At 48.5% G+C, this 24,052-nt stretch overlaps 2 protein-coding genes across 3 annotated transcripts; one reads left to right on the top strand and one right to left on the bottom strand.

Annotated features, from left to right (window-relative positions):
- Window positions 1-114: 114 nt before the first annotated feature.
- On the top strand, window positions 115-5,619 carry HSBP1L1 (heat shock factor binding protein 1 like 1). Its single transcript, XM_015122246.3, has 4 exons — window positions 115-254; window positions 1,883-1,949; window positions 3,390-3,484; window positions 5,270-5,619. Exons 1-4 carry the CDS (start codon window positions 204-206, stop codon window positions 5,279-5,281), a joined length of 225 nt encoding a protein of 74 aa, XP_014977732.1. The 5' UTR covers window positions 115-203; the 3' UTR covers window positions 5,282-5,619.
- Window positions 5,620-23,692, bottom strand: TXNL4A (thioredoxin like 4A). 2 transcript variants are annotated; one of them, XM_015122224.3, is made up of 4 exons: window positions 23,486-23,623; window positions 21,841-21,989; window positions 12,593-12,696; window positions 5,620-8,578 (listed from the first exon to the last, which is right to left on the bottom strand). In XM_015122224.3, exons 2-4 carry the CDS (start codon window positions 21,874-21,876, stop codon window positions 8,407-8,409), a joined length of 312 nt encoding a protein of 103 aa, XP_014977710.1. In that variant the 5' UTR covers window positions 21,877-21,989; window positions 23,486-23,623; the 3' UTR covers window positions 5,620-8,406. The 2 variants fall into 2 exon arrangements, with proteins under 2 accessions (XP_014977710.1, NP_001247795.1); NM_001260866.1 differs by lacking the exon at window positions 21,841-21,989 and having other exon boundaries at window positions 8,085-8,578; window positions 23,486-23,692.
- Window positions 23,693-24,052: the final 360 nt, after the last annotated feature.

The raw sequence follows: 24,052 nt of genomic DNA, 5'->3' as shown, positions 1-24,052 counted from the left end.
CCCCTCAGTGACTTGAGTCCCGGCAGGTGCAGCGCCCGCCTCCCCGCTCCGGCTCCGCCTCCGCCTCCGCCCTGGAACGCAGCGCGCTCCGCCCGAGGCCTCCCGGCGGCCTGCACAGGAATCGCGGAGCTCAGCTGCCGCCACCTCGCGCCGGGTCCGCGCGGCCCACGGGACCCCCCTGAAGCTCCCGGCCCACGGTCCACATGGACGCGCGGGGCCCTGAAGCCCCCGGCGGGCGCGCGCTGCGGGATGCGGTGAGCCCCTCCCCCACTCCTGCTCCTCCCTGGCTGGGGGCGCCCCTGCAGTTCTGGGGGGTTTTGAGGTCCTGGTAGGGGAGCCTGCGGTGCTGGGGGTGCCCTGCGGTCCTCCTGGGGCCCTGAGGTCCTGGGGGGAGCCCTGCAGTTCTGGGGGGCATTGAGGTCGGGTCGGTGGGGAAACAGCTGGGGCAAAGGGTGCCCGAAGGCCCCTTCAGAGGCGACCCACGAGTGTCGCAGCGCCCAGGGCTCCGGCCTCTTCCCGGAAATCCTCCCGCCCCCCGGGCTTTCCTACTTGCCAAGAGTTCCAGGCCCACAGGAAGACTGGCTATGAGGAAGAGAGCTGGAATTTGCAGGAATGCGTTGGGCGTTGTGCAAACCCTCATGTAAATTTCCTGACAAGGGTAGAAAGCCCTGGCATGGTTCAGAGGTGGGGCCTCTTCCTATGTCCACGGGATTCTAGATTCACACCATGGTACGTGGGGCTCCCTGGGATCTTGAACCCCCAGCTGGGAGAATTTTGTGCTTCTCAGCCTCACTGTTCTCATCTCACCCTGGACACAGTCGCAGGGTGTGAGGAGTGGATTACACCATGAATGGTGTGGGACACCAGTCTGTAAACTACAAAGCGGTATATAAACAGGAAACGCTTTAAGTAGCAATGGTGATATTTCTGTATAACCTGGTAAGTAATTTTAGAAGAATTCTTGAGCGCAGGGTCACGAGATTTTCACCTGCGTCCTCCTCTGCATGCTTTATGGTCTGGCTCTGGGCCAAGGTGTGATCCTCCTGCATTCATGGTGTGTGGGGTGAGGAGGGGGACGGGTCCCTGCCCAGTCTGCACCTGGCCCTCATGATTCCGGCGCTACTTGTTGAAAAGACTTTCCGGCCGGGCGCGGCGGCTCACGCCTGTAATCCCAGCACTTTGGGAGGCCGAGACCATTTGGGAAATGAGACCATCCTGGTTAACACGGTGAAACCCCGTCTCTACTAAAAATACAAAAAAAACTAGCGGGGCGCGGTGGCGGCGCCTGTAGTCCCAGCTACTCGGGAGGCTGAGGCAGGAGAATGGCGGGAACCCGGGGGCGGAGCTTGCAGTGAGCTGAGATCCGGCCACTGCACTCCAGCCTGGGTGACAGAGCGAGACTCCGTCTCAAAAAAAAAAAAAAAAAAAGACTTTCCCTCTGAATCCAAAGCCCTTGGCACCTTTGTCTGAAGTCAACAGATTTATGGAAGGGTTTATCCCATGATATTTAAAATGTCATACGTGGGCCGGGTGTGGTGGCTCATGCCTGTGATCCCAGCACTTTGGGAGGTCAAAGTAGGCAGATCACCTGAGGTCATGAGTTCAAGAACAGCCTGGCCAACATGGTGAAACTCCGTCTCTACTAAAAGTACAAAAATCAGCTGGGCGTGGTGGCGCACGCTTGTAATCCCAGCTACTAGGGAGGCTGAAGTGGGAGAATCACTTGAATCCGGGAGGCGGAGGTTGTGGTGAGCTGAGATCGCACCATTGCACTCCAACCTGGGCAACAAAGCAAGACCTCATCTCAAAAAAAAAAAAAAAAAAAAAAAGTCATATGCCAATAGTGAATATTTATTCAATTGTCTTATGGTTTATTTTTCAGGCAGAAAATCTATTTCAGGAACTTCAGGAACATTTTCAAGCTCTGACTGCAACATTAAACCTCAGAAATATCCTTTTCTACCTTTAACAAATGCCTTGACTCTTTCGGACTGGTAGATTGTCATGGAGTGTCTTTTTGTTGTCTGCTAGTAGTAGGTAATAGTTTACTTACAGGATTTCCCAGTATTTACTTCTGTGCTTTTACGGTGGCTTCCTGATGTGTTAATTACCCCTCACCTGTAGCCAAAGCTCTACCTCCGGCCTCAGTGGCTCACGCCTGCAATCCCAGCACTTGGGGAGGCCAAGGCGGGCGGATCACGAGGTCAGGAGATCGAGACCATCCTGGCCAACATGGTGAAACTCCGTCTGTACTAAAAATACAAAAAAATTAGCCGGGCGTGGTGGCGGCGCCTGTAGTCCCAGCTACTTGGGAGGCTGAGGCAGAATGGCGGGAACCCGGGAGGCGGAGCTTGCAGTGAGCCGAGATCGCACCACTGCACTCCAGCCTGGGCGACAGAGCGAGACTCTCTCTAAAAAAAGCTTCACCTCCTGCTTGACTGGCAACACAGGGTGTCTTGTGCGGCAGGTATAAAGGACAAGAACCCAAACATGCAACACTTCCCAGTGGGGCTTCCATCAGTCCCCCCGGACAGTGCACCCTAGACCACAGGCCCTCAGACGGAATCAGACCCCACAGAGGGTAACACTGAAGGCTCCAGGGCCGGATCCGAGATACGGCTCTCCCAAGCTTGGTTTCGTTTAACTTCATCAACTCACTGTTTTGTCTCAGAAACATGAAATCAAACAGAATGAGAATAGAATGTTTTTTTGGAGTTGGAGCAAATCTAGATGAGGGTAACAACTGCCCCAAGACTCGCCCAATTTGAGCTCATGCTACACAACTAAATGTATTCCTTCAATATTGTGTGCTTGCAACTTTAGATTTTGTAAATGGGTTCCCACAGAACAAAAATGAGTCTTAAACATAAAATTAAACCATATGAATGTTAGTTTTTTCAAGAGTTAATTTCAGCTGGGTGGTAGTCTATAGTCCCAGCTACTCAACAGGCTGAGGCGGAAGGATCGCTTGAGCCCAGGAGTTCAGGGCTGCAGTGAGCTGTGATCACACCACTGCACTCCAGCCTAGGGACAGGGCAAGACCCTACGAACAAACAAAAAAGAGTTAATTTCCATTACAGTTATTTTTACACACCCAGAGTTTGACTAAAATACACCGATCTCCTGTCCCCAAATCCATGTCCAAGCAAAGGGAGCCACGTTTTCTAAGCTCACGGTTTAAAGGTTAAAGGGACACACTGAGGAAAACTCAGGGAAAGAAGCTGATTTGCACAGACACTAGGCCTGTCGTTGATTCCCTCGTTTTAAAAGTTGCATCTGCCGTGGCTTTGGCATGAGCATGGTGACGGCAGGTGCCATGGGAGGCGGGGTCTCTGAGGACATCCTGGCTGTGCCCCCACGGCTCTACACAGAACTCCTTAACACTGCACTGGAAGAAATGGGAAACCGCATCGAGGACTTACAGAAGAATGTCAGTGACTTAATGGTGCAAGCTGGCATTGAAAATTCTATTAAACAACAAATGGTAAGGTTATTGGGAAACTATATCAACCTTTTGCATATCTTTTGATTGCTTTCATCTTGAAACATACAATCCCGTATTTGTTCACTATGGGAATTGCTGCCTCTGTGCTGCCCGAAAACTGCCAGGAATAAATTTCCAAATGCTCTTTTCTTTTTTTGAGGTGGAGTCTTGCTCTGTCGCCCAGGCTGGAGTGCAATGGCATGACTTTGGCTCACTGCAACCTCCACCTCCCGGGTTCAAGCCGTTCTCCTGCCTCAGCCTCCCAGGTAGCTGGGACGACAGACATGCGCCACCACACCCAGCTAATTTTTGCATTTTTAGTACAGACGGGGTTTCACTATGTTGGCCAGGCTGATCTCAAACTCCCAACCTCGGGTGATCTACCCGCTTTGGCCTCCCAGTGCTGGGATTACAGGCGTGAGCCACCATGCCAGGCCACACCCAGCTAATTTTTGTATTTTTAGTAGAGACGGAGTTTTACCACGTTGGCCAGGCTGGTCTTGAACTCCTGATCTCAGGTGATCCACCCGCCTCGGCCTCCCAAAGTGCCTTCTCTGCAGGGCATCTCAGGCCACCCAGTGCAACCGGAACCTCATGAGGGCACTGCATTCTCACAGCTTCTGATGCTGAATGTAAACACGCCACAAAAGCAGGCTAGGATCAGAGGCACATTTAAAGCCATTGGTAAAAACGACATAGAAAAAACGATTCAGAATAGCGCCCACGTAGAACAGGTCCTCCCACCTGTGCCCATGCAGATCTTCCCCAGGGACCCTCTGAACCTCCAGGTCAGAAAGCTGGTGAGCCGTGACTTCACCCTGCATTGTAATTTTTGGGTGTGGTCTGTTCAGGTGGGCAGAGATGGCAGCGCTCTGATTCTGCTGGGGGACTGAAGTCCTCATCCCTTCTCTGTGAGCTCAGAGCAGAGGCAATCTTCCCCCAGACGCCTAACCAGGTTTCCTGCAGACACACTGGCATCTTAACCTTCTGACGTTTGTTCTGAAAGTCTTAAAGCAGTGTGACAGCAGCCCCACACTCTATGTAGCCTTCTGCCCCTTGCTTTTTTGTTCAGTACTGAGATTCACGTCGACACGTGTGGCTCTAGGTCAGTCACTAACTGCTGCCTAACAGTCCTCTGATGATTTACTTTGTATTGGACTAGTATTGTTTCCAAACAATGCTGCACTACTCTTGTCTACTTCTTTGTGTACACGTTGCCAGTTTCTCTAGGGGACTTGGTTATTCTGTACCTAGGGGCTTGTCGCCTGCATTAGCTGCCACAAGAAATTTCTGGACTTTGCCTAGAAGCCATCCTGGGAAGATGGGACATAGAATTCACTAGGTACCCAGAGAGCCTCGAGTTAATCCAACTTGATTAAAGCACCACAGTGCCACAGAGAAGGCAGTTAATCCAACCTGACTAAAGCACCACAGTGCCACAGACAAGGCAAAGCTTGGCAGCCATGCAGGCATAGGTTTCAAATTCTTAGCCTCTGTTGGTGGCTGTAACCTGGGGAAATCTAAGCTTTGGTTTTCTTCTCTGCAAAATATCTACCTGGTAGGTGGTTGTAAGGATTTAAGAAAACTGCTTGCAAAGCACTTAGGTCAGGGCAAGGTAGACAGTAGGTACATAATGAGACAAACTTGAAATACAGAGTTAAAATCATGATTTCAACTGCACTGCAGCCACAAAGCACCAATGAGAAAGTTATTAAAATCAAGGGTGAACATACTTACTACACCTGATAGGAGTTACAGACTGAACATCTATGTCTCCCTGAACAGCTGAAGACCTAACTGCAGCATGACTGTGTTTGGAGATGGGGCCTCTACAGAAGTCATTAAGGTTACAGGGGTCCTGAGGGTGGGGTCCTCATCCAACAGGATTCGTCTTTCTGAGAAGACACACCAGGGGCTCACCTGCTCTCCCCCTGTGCCTGCCCCAGAGAAGGCGGCCATCGGCAAGCCAAGGAGAGCCCTCCCCAGAAATCACACAGACCGGCACCTTGATCTGGGACTTCCAGACAACAACTGTGTTGTTTAAACCACCCAATCTGAAGCTTGTTATGGCAGGTCCCGGGCAGACTAATACAATACGCAACATGTTTACAATAAATACACGATGAACTTACAAATGTGGGATGTAATTGTTTTATCTTTTTCTGGTAACAGCCAATGAAGCTGTTATCAACAAGAGACATAACTCACACATCATCCACCAATTATGCCATTGACAGAAGTGTACCATTACCACCGTCTTAGGGCACATTTTCTGCCTGCTCTGCTGATGTAAGTACGTTTTCGTTATGTCAAAACTGAAACTGCCCATTAGCTGTCCCCTCCTATTTCCCCCCACTCCCAGTCTTAAGCAACCACTCAACTGTGTCTATGGATTTGCCTAGTCTAGAAATTCCGTACAAATGGAATTGCACAATATATAGTAACTGGCTTTTCACTTAACCTAATGATTTCAATGTTCACCCACGTTGTAGCATGTGTCAGTACTGCATTCTGTTTATGACCGAATAATATTCCGTTCTACGGATGGACATTTTGTTTAACCATTCATCTGTAGAGGGACACTTGGTTTCCACATTTTGGCTTCTGTGTACGAGTTTCTGTGTGGACACACGCGTTCAATTCTCCTGGGTATGAAACTGCTGGGTCAAACGGTAACACCATGTTTATCTTTTCTTTTTTTTGAGACAGGGTCTTGCTGAGTTGCCCAGGCTGGAGTGTAGTGGCACAACCATGGCTCACTGCAGCCTTGACCTCCTGGGTTTAAGTGATCCTCCTGCCTCAGCCTCCCAAGTAGCTAGGACCACAGGCACGTACCACCATGCCCAGCTAATTGTTTTGTAGTTTTTGTAGAGACAGAATCTCACCAGGTTGCCCAGGCTGGTCATGAACTCCTGGGCTCAAGCAATCTGCCTGCCTCAGCCTTCCAAAGTGCTGGGATTACAGGCTTGAGACACCTGCACCCAGTCAGTTTAACTTTTTGATGACCGACCTGCCTGTTATCACTTTCCCACCAGCAGTGTGTGAGGGCTCCAATTTCTCCACATCCTTGCAAACGCTTATTGTGATCTACGTTTTGTATCTAGCCGCACTTGTGGGTGTGAAGTGGCGTCTCACTGTGGTTTTGATTTGCACTTCCTTAATAAGCAGTGATGTCTTTCTGTGCGCTTCCGGGCCGTCTGTTTCACCTGCTCTGGAGAAATATCCGGAGTATAATACTGAGTGTCTGTTACATGCCAGGTACTCGAGGTCACATACATGTTCTCCCTAGCCCCTCACTCTGGTATGGTGTTAACACTCTCCTCCTTTATACATGCAAAAATCAGCACATGGGAGATTAAACTAGAGATTTGCATTTGAATTTTAAATCCAAAAAGCACACACTCATTTGTAGTGTATGGAAAAAAATGTGCTTCATGCTGTAAGTAACCTCCTGTTTTCACAACAGCGACCAATCTCCCGACAGCAGTGAGCCTGTGCACCACTGCTGTGCCCCGCAGGCACCATGTGCTTCCGTGTTCACATCTGTGTGCAGGGCAGACACTATTACCCGCCTTTACCAAGGAGAAAATGGAAGCTCAGAGAAGGTGCCCAAGGTCACCTGGTGGGGCAGAGCCTGGGTCTGAGGTCAGAGGGCCCAGGGTGTGCTCAGGTGCCCCCATCCCCACCCTTCCTCACTTTCACTTCAGAGCGTTGAGTGTGCTGAGACGGGACATGAAGCTCCCAACCAACCATCCACACTGCTAGGAGAGAGGGCAAGAGAAACCTCAGACTGTAACAAGGACATTTTCTCTTTTCTTTTTTTGAGACGGGGTCTTGCTCTGTTGCCCAGGCTGGAGTGCAGTGTCATGATCTCGGCTCACTGAAACCTCCACTTCCCGGGTTCAAACAATTCTCCTGCCTCAGTCTTCTAAGTAGCTGGGATTACAGGCGTGAGCCACCGTGCCCGGCCAATAAGGAAATTTTCTAACTATATGAACTGAAGGGCCATGGCTTCTACAGAAAATATGTTTCCATCAAATACAATCTTGGGAAGAATAAAAAATAGCTCTTCTATTCCTTACAGGGAAGGCTCTGAACAATATTTTACCGTCTTTATAACCAGAGTAAGAGTAAGCCTTTGGGTTCTGCATGGACTGAACTGTGTAACCCCAAAATTTACATATTGAAGTGCTAACCCCCAGCACCTCGGACTGTGACTTTTGTAGACAAAGATCCTTGCAAATGTAATCAGTTAAGATGAGGCCACGCTGGAGCAGGGTGGGCCCCAATCCAATACAGATGGTGTCATTACAAAAAGGGGAAATTTTGGAGACCAGCACCCACACAGGGAGGACACAGGTGAAGGCAGAGATGGGGAGAAGTATCCACACACCAAGGAACTGACAAGACCACCAGCAGCCCCCAGAAGCCAGGGAGAGGCCTGAGCAGACTCCCCTCACGGCCTCAGTAGTAACCCACCCTGCAACGCCCGATCTCAGACCCAGCCCTGCAAAGCTGCGACGCCCGATCTCGGACCCAGCCCTGCAAAGCTGTGAGAGCTTCTCTGTTAAGGCCCAGCTCGCGGCAGGCTGTCACCGCAGCCCTAGCAAACTAATCAAGTACGCAAAATGCACAACCTCACAGGATAAACACCTTCGTTTTACTCCAAGGATAAGAATTAACTTTGACTAGGAAATATCAGTCATCTATTCATCAAGTTTCCTGAGAACAAACAAGTAGGCCTGCTCCTCTCACCACGTGCTTGTTTATTTTGGTGAGTTAAGACCATGTAATCAATTCCATCTCAGAGGTCCTCCAGCCCTCGAGCTTCCTGTATTTTCCAAAGGCTTTAAATAGCTTAAAACATTTCCGCACAAAAAGGGCTCCAGGACGTTTATCTTATCCGCGCAGACTGAGGTGCCTCAGTAGCGGTACTTGGTGGAGTAGTCCTTGGGGGACACCACCAGGCCGCGGCCTTTGCGGGCCCCGCGGTACACAGTCTCTATGATGTCCACCATCTCCTGCTTGTCCTCCATGGCCCAGTTAATCTTGTTGTTGTTGCCAGTCCCCAAGTCAATCATGATATGCTTGTTCCTGCAAAGAGAAACAAGGGCATCCATTCTCATAAAATCCCTTTAAAAAAGAATTCCTTGAAAACAATGCTGTATTTTTCCCACTGTTACAAGTTCTTGTTAACATCACTGAAGAACGCATAAAATCAAAAGTGTCTGCCATGATGCAGGAGAACACAGGAAGCACCTAAACGTGCTTTTTAAAAATGCAATGCATCGTCCACCACGCTTTTCCCTGCATTTTTCTGTATTTATTTAGGATAAATATTCTAAGGGGAAATTAAAAGGTCAAAGGAGGGCAGGCGCAGTGGCTCAAGCCTGTAATCCCAACACTTTGGGAGGCTGAGGCAGGAAGATCACTTGAGGCCCAGAGTCTGAGACCAACATGGATAACAAAACGAGACCCCCATCTAATTTGTACTAATTTACCTGATAAAAACAATGTGTTTTTCATGGTGCTCTTCTGAGCACTGACATAAATTGTATTAAAAGCCCTTCAACTATGAAATGAAGATGACATTTTGCATGTTTATGGTGAGGGAAGTAGATGATTCTTGACTTATCTTTCAAGAGATTAGTTCTTTTTCTTATGAATACTTATGTGCACTTTACAAGATAATGATATTAGCCCTTTGTTGTACTGGCATAAATTTATCCTGGTTTGTTGAAGTTTCTTTCTGAGATGGGGTCTCACTGTCGTCCAGGCTAGGGCACGGCAGCAAAATCAACCTACCGGCCCAAATGATCCTTCCACCTCAGTCCTCTACGTAACAGGGACAACAGGCATGAGCCCCCACACCCAGCTAATTTCTAGTTTTTTGTAGAGATGGGGTATCCCTATGTTGCCCAAGCTGGTCTCAAATTCACGGCCTCAAGTGATCCTCCCACCTTGGCCTCCCAAAGTGCTGGGATTACAGGTGTGAGCCACTGCGCCCGACCTGATTATTTTTCTTAGAGATGAGGTCTATGTTGCTAAGGCCGGACTTGAACCCCGGCCTGCAGAGTGGCTGGGCGGCAGGCATGCCCCACCTGAAGACTGTTTTTTAACGTTCACTTCCACAAGATCATGCATTTGGCTTCCACCTACTATTCCACAGAAAGCGTTCCCAGTGAAGTCTGTGGTTCAGGAAAGGCAAATCTGATCAGGGTCTGGAGCCCACCTCTGGCCGCCCTCTCATTCTCCATGCTGCAGGCCGGCGCTCCATGCAGCACGCACCAAGATCCTTCTACGCTGACTGGGGCTGCCCGTAGTACCCTCCCTGTAGCCCTATCTGACTTGGGGGTACTTCTTCAGTATTTACATCTCATAAACACCTGCCTCCTTTCACTTCTTCAGTATTCCCTGCTAATTTACTCAGCTGTTTCTTCTATCAGACAAAGTCCTGTGAGAGTGGGAATCCTGCCTTATCTGATATTAGGCCCCACCACTAGACCACAGACCTGGTGGGGGCTCAAGATACATGTTTAGTGCATAAGGTAACTAAAGTACCATTTGTCTTAATATTCTGAATCACAGAAACAACAGCAGAAGGAAGTTTCATCTTCTTTTCTGAGTATAGCATCAGTCCTAAGAATATCAAACTACACTAAGTAGGCTACAGCCTCCATCCAAGGCTGTTCCCTGCAGCCTCCTTGCCCCTCACAGCATCTCCAGCCCCAGGCTGGCCTCCACTGCACGCTGTGGGGGGCACAGACCTAAGACGGCCCTCCCTGTTCTCACCTGAAGAATTAGAAAAGGCCTCTATTGCCTCAAACAGGCTGTTAACAGGAATATGGACTTTAGGAATGCCTGGTGCGGGCTCGGAAGGAAGTGAGGAGTGCGTTACTGGGAAACGGAGCAAAGGGGACCCCGTTACAGAGTGGCCAAGGAACAGGGACACAGGGTCCGCAGTTATGGGAGATCAGAGCTCAAAAGCAACACACTTGGGATATTTAGCTGCGGAAACTTCCAAGCAAAGTCTCGGAAGTGCTGCCTTCAAGAGAGGAAACAGGCAAATTCGTGTAAGAACTGTTAACAAAAGGAATAAATTCTTGAGCCTCTCCGGATGGCCAAAGGTGCTGAAACTCAGAAATGGCTGCTGAACGCACAGCAGAGGAAAGGATGAGGGTCGGCCACGCAACCTTTGCTGAAACCTATGAAAGATCAAAAGTTCACAAGAAATGCAGGTGCACCTCACAGATCTTCTCACCAAACAGGAGGTGCCTAGGAAGCCTAAGGCATGTCCAGGGGAGCGTATCCCGATGCCCAGAACCGCGGCAGTGCCTCACACTTTGGCAGCCTGAGGCGAGAGGATGGCTTGAAGCCAGGAGTTCAAGGATGCTGTGATGGCACCGTTGCCCTCCACCCTGGGTGACAGAGTGAGACTCCATCTCAATAAATCAATAAAACAAGGTGATTATCCTGGATTATTTAGGCAAGTCTAATCTAATCACAGTCCTCTAAAACCAGAGCATTTTCTCAGGCAGAACTTTTCAGGAAGTCAGAGAACTTGTGTGAAAATACCTCAACATGGCCGGGTGCGGTGGCTCAAGCCTGTAATCCCAGCGCTTTGGGAGGCCGAGACGGGCGGATCACGAGGTCAGGAGATCGAGACTATCCTGGCTAACACGGTGAAACCCCGTCTCTACTAAAAAATACAAAAAACTAGCCGGGCGAGGTGGCGGGCGCCTGTAGTCCCAGCTACTCGGGAGGCTGAGGCAGGAGAATGGCGTAAACCCGGGAGGCAGAGCTTGCAGTGAGCTGAGATCCGGCCCCTGGGCGACAGAGCGAGACTCCGTCTCAAAAAACAAACAAACAAAAAAAAAGAAAATACCTCACCGTGCCGGCATGCCGGTGCTGGCTTTGAGGGTGATGAGGTCTCTAGCAGCAGCGTGGCCTCAGGTAACAGCAGCAAGGAAGCAGATCTCAGACTCTCCACCACGAAGAGCTGGATTCGGCCCACAACCCAAACAAGCCCCTCAGACGCTCCAGAGAAGCACCTGGCCCATGGTTCAGACCTTGGGAGACCCTGAGCAGGAATCCAGCGGGCCCTGCCTGGATGTCTGACTTACAGAGCTGTGAGCTCTGAAAAGGGGGGTGATTTAAGCTGCTCAATGTGTGCTAATTTGTTACAAAGACTATGAAACTAATACACACCCTGTACAACCCACCTGACCTTCCTGACCAAGCAGGAGGCTCCACTTTTGGAGAACGGTTAATGCTCATGCAGCTAATTCACCAACCTCTATGGTAACTAAACAAGCAAAAACAGCATCAGATGGTGATTTCCTTCCCCATTAAATTTCCAAAATGAAATTTCTGGGCTGATAAAATAATCTTGTATTTATAAGCAAAGTAATTCAGTTCAGGTGTTCCTCTTAGATATAAAAAAGGACACTAAAGTCGATATCGTATTTAATAAATTAGGTTTTTTTTTTTTTTTTTTTGAGACGGAGTTTTGCTCTTGTTGCCTAGGCAGAGTGCAATGGCGCAATCTCGGCTCACTGCAACCTCCACCTCCCAGGTTCAAGTGATTCTCCTGCCTCAGCCTCCCAGTAGCTGAAATTACAGGCATGCACCACCACGCCTGGCTAATTTTGTATTTTTAGTAGAGACGAGGTTTCACCATCTTAGCCTGGTTGGTCTCGAACTCCTAACCTTGTGATCCACCCACCTCAGCCTCCCAAAGTGCTGGGATTGTAGGCGTGAGCCACCGCACCCGGCCTAAATTCGTGATTTTACAACACATTTTTGATGAACAGATTAGTTCAAGGTATCTAAAATGTCAGTAAGAATGTCTTTCATTGAATTACACTTTACCTAGTTTCCCAGCAAAGTTATTTCAAAAGGATAATTTGTTATTAAATAAATGCTAAAACTAGAATTGTTACTTTGAAAATTATTTAAAAGATTCACACTGATTGCCTGGTGATACAAATGCTATTGGGATATGACTGTAGAACCAACTTCCTTCAAAATAAAATAAAGAGATCTTGGTTACATTAAACTTCCAAACTGACAATATTCAGTTTCAATAACGACTTTAAAATAACATACCTGAAGAAAAACATGACAGTACAAGGATCGTATAACTCATACATTTTGTTGAAGTCAGGTACTTCTGTAATATCCACAAGATAAATAACTGCAAAATTTTTAACCTAAAAGGAGATTAAAAAAAAAAAAAAACTGAAATAACAGAACACTTTGGCTTTCACTTTATAAAAGCACATTTATAAAAACAAAACCAAGAATTTGTGTGGATCAGGGCAACTTTTGTTTTGTTTTTTTTTGAGACAGGGTCTCACTCTGTCGTCCACAGAGCACAGTGGTGCAATCATAGCCGGGACCCTGGCCACCGGCTCCTTCCACCTCACGCCACCGTTTCCCAGAACACTTCAGGACTGGCCACTGGCTCCTTCTGCCTCATGCCACCATTTCCCAGAATTGCCTAGGAATTAAATTTCACTCAGGTGACAAGTTATGAAAGTCCTGCAGAAAACGTCCACAGATATAGCATTTATGCTGATCTAGTAATCATCTATACGAACCTTTACATAGTTACATGCATCTCACAGCTGCTCTAAAATATGCCTGTAGAATCCTGCCATCATTTTCCTGCAGTTAGGTTTGAACACTTGCAAATACTAATAATACCCCAATAAAACACATTTCCTGTTATTTCTTCTTTAACTGCAAGTTTATCAGAGATTTAGAAAAGCCAGAAAAGGCCGGGCGCGGTGGCTCAAGCCTGTAATCCCAGCACTTTGGGAGGCCGAGACGGGCGGATCACGAGGTCAGGAGATCGAGACCATCCTGGCTAACACAGTGAAACCCCGTCTCTACTAAAAAATACAAAAAACTAGCCGGGCGAGGTGGCGGGCGCCTGTAGTCCCAGCTACTCCGGAGGCTGAGGCAGGAGAATGGCGTAAACCCGGGAGGCGGAGCTTGCAGTGAGCTGAGATTCGGCCACTGCACTCCAGCCCGGGCTACAGAGCAAGACTCCGTCTCAAAAAAAAAAAAAAAAAAAAAAAAAAAAGAAAAGCCAGAAAAATAAAAAGAAAATAAAATCACCTCCAATCCCAACACCCAGGGGTGATTGCTGTTATCTTTTTTTCGGAGACAGGGTCTGGCTCTGCTGCCCAGGCTGGAGTGCAGTGGCAAGATCTTGGCTCACTGCAACCTCTGCCTCCTGGGCTCAAGCGATCCACCCATCTCAGCCTCCCAAGTAGCTGGGACTACAGGCACGTACCACCACACCTGGCTAATTTTTGTATTTTTTGTAGAGACAGGGTTTTGCCATGTTGCCCAGACTAGTCTTGAACTCCTGGACTCAAGTGATACGCCTGCCTTGGCTTCCCAAAGTGCTGCAATTACAGGCACGAGCCACCACGCCTTGCACTTTTTTTACTATATTCTTTCCCCCCTTTCTTATAGATATATTTTGCTTATACTATTTCTGTTCAGACATAGCAAACTGTGGTCATATTGTGATCGTACAATATTTTGTATCCTGCTTTAATTATGAGCTTTCTTTTCTTTTTTTTTTGAGACAGAGTCTCGCTCTGTGGCCCAGGCTGGAGTGCTGTGGCTGGATCTCAGCTCACTGCAAGCTCCGCCTCCCGGGTTCACGCCATTCTCCTGCCTCAGCCTCCCGAGTAGCTGGGACTACAGGCGCCCGTCACCTCGCCTGGCTAGTTTTTGTATTTTTTAGTAGAGAAGGGGTTTCACCGTGTTAGCCAGGATGGTCTCGATCTCCTGACCTCGTGATCCGCCCGTCTAGGCCTCCCAAAGTGCTGGGATTACAGGCTTGAGCCACCGCGCCCAGCCGAGCTTTCTTTTTTTTTGAGACAGAGTCTCGATCTGTCACCCAGTCTGGAGTGCAGTGGCACGATCTTGGCTCACTGCAACCTCCACCTCCTGGGTTCAAGCTATTCTCCAGCCTCAGCCTCCCATGTAGCTGGGATTACAGGTGCGTGCTAGTGCATCTGGCTAATTTTTGTATTTTTAGTAGAGATGAGGTTTCACCATATTGGCCAGGCTGATCTCAAACTCCTGACAGGTGATCCACCCACCTCAGCCTCTCAAAGTGCTGGAATTACAGGCGTGAGCCACCCTGCCGGCCAATTATGAGCATTCTTTTACATACATTACCTACTTTCCAAAAACGGAAAACTTTTGTGGCCGCATGATTCATCAAACGGCTATGCCATTACTTCACCATTTGATATAGCTTGGATATTTGTCCCTACCCAAATCTCAGGTTGAAACGTAACTCCCAGGGTTGCAGGTGGGGCCTGGTGGGAGGGGACTGGATCATGGGATGGATTTCTCATCAATGGTTGAGCGTCATCCTCTTGGTGATGTCCTGGGGTAGTGAGCTGAGGTTGTTTAAGTGTGTGACACTCCGCCCCAGCTTTCACCGTGCGACGTCCCTGTTCCCCTTTGCCTTCTGCCATGATTGGAAGGTCCTGAGGCCTCCCGAGAAGCAAATGCCGGTACCATACTTCCTGTACAGCCTGCAGAACTGTGAGCCAATTAAACCTCTTTTCTCATAAGTTACCCGGTCTCATGTATTTCTTTATAGCAATGCGAGAAGAGCCTCCTACACCATTCTTCTGTTACTCTCTGATTTTTCATTAATATCAATTATTCACCTGTGAATATTTTCCCCCTTAAATTTGTATACATACTTCATTATTTCCTAAGGACAAATTCCTAAAATTCTGGAACAAAGGATATGACATTTTAAAGGCTCTTTATAAATACTAATTCAATGCCCTTTAGAAGCTTGTAGTCACTTGTATGTGTTATGAGTTAAACTATGTCCCCAAAACAGTTGAAGTCCTAAGCCCAGTACTGACAGCATGGCTAATTTGGAAACGGTAAGCGAGGAGGTCATACTGGAGTAGGTGGGCCCCTAATCTGGTGTGACTGGTGTCCTTACAGGAAAATGGCACCATGAAGACACAGGGACAGGAGGCCCTGGGGGCACCGAGGACTGCAGAGCCGTCTACAAGCCTAGGAGCTGCAAGAGGCTGCTGGCAGCACCAGAAACTGCGAGACATACGAGGACTCTCCTTGGCGGGTTTCAGAGAGAGCCCAGTATGGAAAACACCTCGATTCTGGGCTGTGGTGCACGGACTGTGAGACAAGTTCGATTCTGGGCTCTGGTGCACAGACTGTGAGACAAGCTCCTGTTGTTTTAAGTCCCTCGGCTTGCAGCGTCCTGTCACAGCAGTCACGGGAAACCAATGGGATATGCACAGCATTTCCTCATACAAAACCAATTCTGACAACCTGACTGTAATTTGCAGGTGAAATAATGATATTCAGGATTTGCATGAAACATGCAGCCTAAAAAAATGAGGGGTTAGAAAACACAAGACCAGCAAAATACCAGCAATTGTTGAAGTCAAACAATAGGAACAGAGGGTTCACTCTATTCTCTACTTTAGGAAATATTTTTAAAACATTAAGATGGAGGCCGGGCGCGGTGGCTCAAGCCTGTAATCCCAGCACTTTGGGAGGCCGAGACGGGCGGATCACGAGGTCAGGAGATCGAGACCATCCTGGCTAACACGATGAAACCCCGTCTCTACTAAAAAATACAAAAAACTAGCCGGGCGCGGTGGCGGGCGCCTGTAGTCCCAGCTACTCGGGAGGCTGAGGCAGGAGAATGGCGTAAACCCGGGAGGCGGAGCTTGCAGTGAGCTGAGATCCGGCCACTGCACTCCAGCCTGGGCGACAGAGCGAGACTCCGTCTCAAAAAAAACAAAAAAAAAAAACATTAAGATGGAAATGTAAACCATGGAGCAGGGTGGGGAAACGGGCAGTGAGAAAGCCCACACTTCACACGGACTCCACCGCCCTTCAGCTTTGGTGAAGAAAACCGTATCGGAACTCTGGCACACGGCCCACTGCAGGAGCGTGTGCCTCGCCGTCCATGTGCTTTCAAAATGCCAAAGCGATGCCTGCATTAGACATGGGCCCCTCTGAGTACAGTCACTCTGACAACGCCCATTTCTGAAACTCTGGTTTCCTGCAGTGCCCAGGTGAGAACGTGTTGGCCAGGTTGCCAGAAACCGGCTTTATTTTCATGGTAAACTAATAAACTGTCTTTTGGTTTGACTTAAAATACTTCCCTACAGAAGCTAAAATAAATACACCAACAAAATAAATGGTCACAGGCATTAGGAAAGTCAAAATAATATTTCATTTTTATCCCTTCAATGCCTTGCTCAGGGACAGATACAGGAAATACCAGTAACATTACATTAACTTATGGAATCACCATGCAAATAATAAATATCATTTGGACAGGGTTGTAAATTGTGTACTTTAGAAAAAAGAAAGGTCACAACAAATTTTTATCATCTTTTTTCTTGCACATAAAAAATAGTAAATATTGTAACCATCTGTGGTTTTTAACAATTTGTAGGCATTTAATAAGCAGAGCACAGGGCCGGGCATGGTGGTTCACGCCTGTAATCCCAGCACTTTGGAAGGCTGAGGCAGGTGGATCACTTGAGGTCAGGAGTTCGAGACCAACCTGGCCACCACGGTGCAACCCTGTCTCCACTAAAAATACAAAAATTAGCTGGGTGTGGTGGTGCATGCCTGTAATCCCAGCTACTTGGGAGGCTGAGACAGGAGAATCACTTGAATCCAGGATGTGGAGATTGCAGTGAGCTGAGATCATGCCGCTGCAGTCCAGCCTGAAGGACAGAGCGGGACTCCTTCTCAAAATAACAACAAAAACAACAGTAATAATCAGAGGGCAACTGAGTAAACGTAACTTTAAAGCTTTAAAGATACAAATGTGACTCTCCTTTTGCCTTCAGGCTCCGGCCCACTGCATCTAACCCCGAGAATTCTAACAGAAGCAAACTACCACCTAAAGCTCATGTGCTATGAGAATTTGAATATCCTCTGATTTCACCACAGACCAGTTTCATGAACATTTACTTGAGAATCCACTATGTATGAGGCACTTCTCACTCATGGATTCTAATTCTTTCAACACCTCTAAATAGATGTCACTGATGGTTTAGGCGATGGAATTCAGGCTCAGAAAGGTCACGTGAGTGATGCCCAACCACTGCATGGGGAAGGGGCAGAGCTAAGATGCACCCTGTCTGGCTCCAAAGCCTGAACTCCGGATGACAGATCCTCCACCAAGCCATGACAGAATTAGCCTACCCACAGGAGACGGGGCAGTGGCGTGGTTATGGGGTGGCAGGGAAAATATGTCCTTAGAGAATTCCATGTGTAAAGAGAAAGACACAAGAACAGCAGCCAGGTCTCAGATCCAGCACCAACCAGGGCAAGGCAGCAGAGGTGCAGGACAGTGGGGACAGATGCGCAGGTGGACTGGCCCACAGAGGGCCTTTACTGCTTGGGATTCTGGGCCATGTATTTACTTCTAAGAAAGCAGGGATTGAAGGGTTCAGTTTTGTACACACTGAGTTTGAGAAAACTAAGGGACATCCAGAGAAAAAGGCCCTCCAGGGAGTGACTGGGCTGGAGAGAGCTACCTTAGCGCCGCCACCTACATCCAGCAGTGACCCCAGCCAGGGCGGCAGGTGCCAGGAAAGGCTTGGGAGTGAGCACAGATGCCCACTGTAGAGTTGGGGGCAGGAAAGGGATGCCAAGGAGGCAGCCTCAGAAACTAAGGCAGGAGACTCCCGGAAGCTGTGCCGAGTGCCCCAGAGAGGTTGCCAGAGGGGACGGGATGGGACGGGGACACTGAAGGGGCTGAAGGACTGAGGAACAGAGGTCTTCAGTGTGGACAACTTTCAAGAGGCGTGGCTATGGAGAGAGAGGCAAGTTGCTGTGGGACTCGGGAGTTGAGACAGGAGAGGCTGGAAGGGGCAGGTAGAGGGGAGCTCCCCAGCCCCCTCACCCCCCGCCTTTTCTTGGTGAAATGGTGTCTGTGGCGTGACTGGAGGAGCACGAGCTGAGGGCAAACATCAGCAAACATCCAGCAGCATCTGCTGGTGGCGACATTTCCACGGTAGTCAAGCACTTGGAGGAGCTGGGTGAGTGCAGCCACACTGCTCTGCCAAGTCATCCTGTGACTTCCTCAACAAAGGCAGCTTTTTCTTTTCTTTTTTAGACAGGGCTCACTTCGTCAACCAGGCTGGAGTGCAGTGGCAAGATCTTGGCTCACTGCAACCTCTGTGTCCCAGCCTCAAGAGATCCTCCCACCTCAGCCTCCCGAGTAGCTGGCATTACAGGCGCCCACCACCACATCCGGTTAAGTTTTGTATTTTTAGTAGATATGGGGTTTCGCCATGTTGGCCAAGCTGGTCTCAAACTCCTGACCTCAGATGATCCGCCTGCCCCGGCCTCCTGAACTGCTGGGATTACAGGTGTAAGCTCCCGCGCTGGCCTCAAATTATTTTTAAATTCTTTGATCCCCTACAATTGTAAGTATCTTTTCCAACTCTCTTGCCTACACACCTCATAAGCATGCTTCTTCTTTAGGCAAGTCAGCAATTAAAGTGCTCAGCAGTTCTTCCACATGCCTCTAAGTCCACCTGCCAAGTTCCAATGAAATAACTCTACAAAACACACGGCTAAAGGCTGGCACATGACACCCACCACTGGTCTACACTTTGGTGTGGAGTCCCTCGACCAGCTGAGAAAATGCCTGAAATTCTGGAAAAGTGTTCTGGGTAGTTGTTAGCACAACAAATTTCCAGAGCGTTGATTTTTACATTTTTAGGTAATTCATGTCAAAGCCATAAAAAAACTGAATAACTTGATTTTCTAAAATTAATGTTTGCCTTAATCAGCTCTCACAGTAACTCTTGCAAACTTAGCAATGTGAGAGAAGCAGTCGTAGTAGTAACAGTGGCATTACTGCCTATGTGACAGGAGTACCCCAGAAACCTTTATTAATCCCACTACAACCCTATGAGTTACACACGAGTATCCCCTTTACACACGTAAGGCGACACGCAGAGCCAAGTTCGTAACGCTCATGCAGTTATGAAGTGCCAAGAGCCTAGCTAGAGTCTGCACCCTCAGCCACCGCTCATTACTACCCCTCATACTTTGTTGCTAGCTACAAGGCTGTTTTTTATCCAGAGACAAAAATCCAGAGGAAACACCAAAAATGTCCATTCTGTTAGTTTCTACAAGATTCCTCATCTAGCTGAGTGTTGACTCTCACTGGTTCAATGGGCATTCTGTGATCCTTAATGTGATACTTAAGATAGACCCCCTAATATGGCTCCTATGAAGTTCCATAAATATATATCTGCCTTATACACAATTTATTTGAATATACTATCATGGGCCAGGCATGGTGGCTCACACTTGTAATCCCAGAATTTTGGGAGGCCGAGGTGACTGGCTCACTTGAGGCCAGTAGTTTGAGACCAGCCTGGCCAATATGGCAAGACCCCATCTCTACTAAAAATACAAAAATTAGCAGGGCGTGGTGGTGGTGCAGGCTTGTAGTCCCAGCTACTCGGGAGGCTGAGGTTGCAGTGAGCCGAGATCGTGCCACTGCACTCCAGCCTGGACAACACAAGAAGACTCTTGTTTCAAAAAAAAAAAAAGTACTATCATGAGTCAATAATATTACTGAGGAATTTTTTTGTTTTGTTTTTAGAGATGGGGTCTCGCTCTGTCACCCAGGGTGGAGTGCAATGGCACGATGATAGCTTACCGCAGCCTTGACCTCCTGAGCTCATCTCCCATCTGAGCTTCCTGAGTAGCTGGGGTTATAGGCACTTGCCACAGTGCCCAGCTCACTGACGCTACTTTAAACTCTATCTGCGTGGGCTTTTTAACACAAAACTTAAATATCCCATTCAGTCTTCTCACCCATCATGGGATTTAGGTGACAGTGAACCCCAAAGCACTGCTGTGACAGTGTCCCTACAAAATGGAAAGACAGCTCAAAGGTACACGAAATTGTCTGGCTTCAAAACTGCATAATATCAGCTGCTAAATAGAAAACTCTTTTTTTTTTTTGAGACAAGGTCTCGCTCTGTCACCCAGGCTGGCATGCAGTGGCGCAATCATAGCTTGTCACAGCCTCGAACTCCTGGACTCATACCCTTCCGTCTTGCCCTACCGAGTAGCTGAGACCACAGGCGCAGGCCACCACGCCCAGCTAATGTTTGCACTTTTTGTACAGACAAGGTTTCACCATGTTGCCCAGGCTGTTCTCAAACTCCTGGGCTCAAGGGAACCACCCACCTCGGCCTCCCAAAGTGCTGGGACCACAGGCGTGCGACACAGTGCCCAGCTGAAAACTTTATTATTATCACTTTATCAAATGAATTGCCCCACACTTATTAGCAAACTGTAGGCACCTGTGAAATATTTAAGTGTAGCTCTGTTTCCAGACTAACTTTCTTCCTGAAGTTCACAGCTCAGCTCTAACCCAGCATGAGGCCAGTGGGCCTTGTGGAAGCAGCAGATCAATACAACACATCCAGGAAAAAATCGTATCAAGTCCAGCCGAACATCTGCAACTGTTACTCACTTTAAAACAGCTGGGACATCGACAGGACTCTTAACAAGATAAGGAAGATTCTCCATTATCTGCCATTTCTGCACAGGGAAATTTTTAAATAGTTATATTGTTCTTTATACTAAAATCTTACATTTCAAAAATTTCTGTTGAGTTTCCCCAAAAGAGCTTCCAGAATTAGAAAGTCATATTTTGCCCATATACTAAGAAGAAAATAAAACACGAATAGTCTTTTAATGCATTTCAGGTTTGCACTTATTTTTGGAGACAGGGTCTCACTCCTGTTGCCCAGGCTGGAGTTCAGTGGTATAATCATGGCTCACTGCAGCCTTGACTTCCCGGGCTCAGGTGATTCTCCCACCTCAGCCTCCCAAGTAGCTGGGACTACAGGCATGTGCCACCACGTCTGGCATTTGTACTTTTAGTAGAGAACGGGTTTCACCATATTGTCCAGGCTGGTCTCGAATTCCTGGGCTCAAGTGATCTGCCTACACTAGCCTCCCAACCAAAGTGCTGGGATTACAGATATGAACCACCGTGCCTGGCCTAGGTTTGCGCTTTTAATAATTATACTATAATATTTGCATTAAAAGTTTATTAATAAAGCAATCCAAATTTTTGGACAGAAACAAAAATCAAACTATTTTAAAAGACCAAAAAAAAAAAAAAAATACCCCAAAGTGAGCCCATTTCAACTGTCCTTAAGTGTGTGTCCACTAGTGATACAGTGATTCATTCTGTAATAACAAAGAAATCGGACATAAAGGAATTGGAAAAAAAGAGCAAATCTGGCAAAGACCCTAACACTTACATTAACACATAAAATCTGTTTCCTAGCTAAGAGCATCTTGCTGAGCTCTGCCTGGATGTGATGAGACAAAGGCCCTCACATCGCCAGCCATCCTAGCCTCGAGCTGCCGGCAGCAGGATCTGAACACCAGCTGATGTTTATGCCACCACCTGCAAGGTAGAACAGTGAAAGATTCTAGAACTCGTAACTCAAAGTCAGTGATTTACAAGCAGTGATTTACTTATTGGGAAACTGCTCTTCGTCAATTCTTCGCTGGATTTCCAGTATCTGCCCTTGTCCACTACAAGTCAAGCAATGAAAAGCTGATGTGCTGGCACTGCCTCACTCATCATCTCTAATCCCTGGCTGGCAGAAGCCCCAGTGTGAGAGAACTGCTGCTCTCCTGATTCCCTAGGCAGCTCCTCAAGTCCTCAGTGTCCTGCTGTCCAAGAGGAAGAGGCTGGGAGATGGCTGGTAATAAAGCACTCCGCCTCTGTCCCTGACCCCCATGGAAGGGTTTCTGAGTGTGTGGTTCAAGGTCAGGTCACATCAGAATTCCCTGAGGGGCTTCTTTAAAAAGCCATTGCTGGACTTCACCCCACACCCATAGACTCAGAATCACAGATGCATTTTAGTAAGCACTCCAAGAGATTCTTGTAATAACTAAAATATAACAACAGTTCCTAACATCACACCTCTCCTACTAAATAAGAAATAGCAAGAATTAATAAATGGCAGGCCAGACAGTCTTTCCTTTCCTCAATATAAAATGTCTTTATATCTGTTACTCTTTACTCAAAGGAGTTATTTTAACCCAGCCTACTTTAGCATCTGTGAAAGAAAAGATAGCTTCAATGTTACTTTTACTCTTCATCAAAATGAATAACCGCTCAAATTACTTACGGAAAATTAATATGGCAAATATTTTATTAACACCCTAGTATTTGTGCCCTTTGCCCTATTGCTACAGCTGCAAAACCTAAATAAACGCCATCCTAAAATTGCTGTGAGGAACCACAGAAAAAGAATGAAACCTGGTTATAGTGTCCCACAACTTTTATTGTCAGCAAGTAAGTGCCAAGGCCACTCAATGTACTAATATTAGAAATTCAGAAAACTAGTTCCAACAAAGCATAGTTCTATTTTCTCCCGATGTTTTCTGCATCTTAATCACTCTAAGCTATAAATCACATGACTTACAAAAAGCGCGGTGGAAGAAAACACCAACAGAAAAACAGGATTTCTTATGCTATTAACATGAAAGTTCTGCTTTACACATACAACAAACAAACAGGGCACCAGAAAAGGGCATCCTTTTAAATTAAGGATCTGCGCTCTCAAAACCTGCAAGTGTTACTTTGTTCACTGCACTGTAAGATTGGGAAAAACGCCTTACCAACAGAAATAATGAATTCCTTCGAGGGGAGGGGGATCATAAACCCTTTAAAACGTGAACAACTACAGGAGCTCCCTGCAGAAAAAGGCGCGAAACGCCGGCACAGTCCCCGAGAGCGCTCGCCCGCAGCGCGGGAAGGAATCGCCCGGACAACCGCGCCGCGGCCCCTCCTCGGGGAACGGCTCGCGCCCCCAGGCGAGGCCGGCGGGGCAGAGGCGCGGGGCCGCTGCGGAAGCACAGCCAGCAGGGCGGGAGGGCCCGGCGCGCTACCTTCTCGGCGATGCTGTATAGGACCTCGTCCATCTTCATGCAGGTGGGGTCCCAGTCGTGGCCGAAGCGGATGACGACCACGCGGTCCTCCTCGGAGAGAATGGCCTGGTCCACCTGCCAGCCGTTGTGCAGGTGCGGGAGCATGTACGACATGGCGACCCGCGCGCTCGCCGCCGCCCGAGGCCGGGCGCCAGGGAGGGCCCAGCGAGGTGGTGGGCTCAGCCGGCCCCTCACTCCGCGGCCCCCGCCGCCCCCGGGCCCACAGCCGAAACCCGGTCCCACCCACACCCGCAAGCTCCGCTGGCACTGCCGCCGGGCGGAACCTCTGGGCGCGCACGCACCGACGCCGTGCGTGCTGACGTCATGCGCACGGGCTGGCGCCGTGCGTGCTGACGTCACGCGCGTACAGACGCCGCGCTAGCTTGTCGTTGGCCGGCGGGAGCGGCGGCGACCTGGCCACGGTGGAGCGCGGTTGGTGCCCTCCTAGCCGGCGTCGGAGTGGGGGTTCCTCCCCAGCGTCCAGGCGGCCTGGTGGTCCTGAGAAGCCCCGGGCTCGCCGTGCCCTGC

This window comes from Macaca mulatta, chromosome 18, assembly GCF_049350105.2.
Source record: "Macaca mulatta isolate MMU2019108-1 chromosome 18, T2T-MMU8v2.0, whole genome shotgun sequence".
Classification (NCBI taxonomy): Eukaryota; Metazoa; Chordata; class Mammalia; order Primates; family Cercopithecidae; genus Macaca; species Macaca mulatta.
This window is presented reverse-complemented; position numbering and strand designations above follow the sequence as displayed.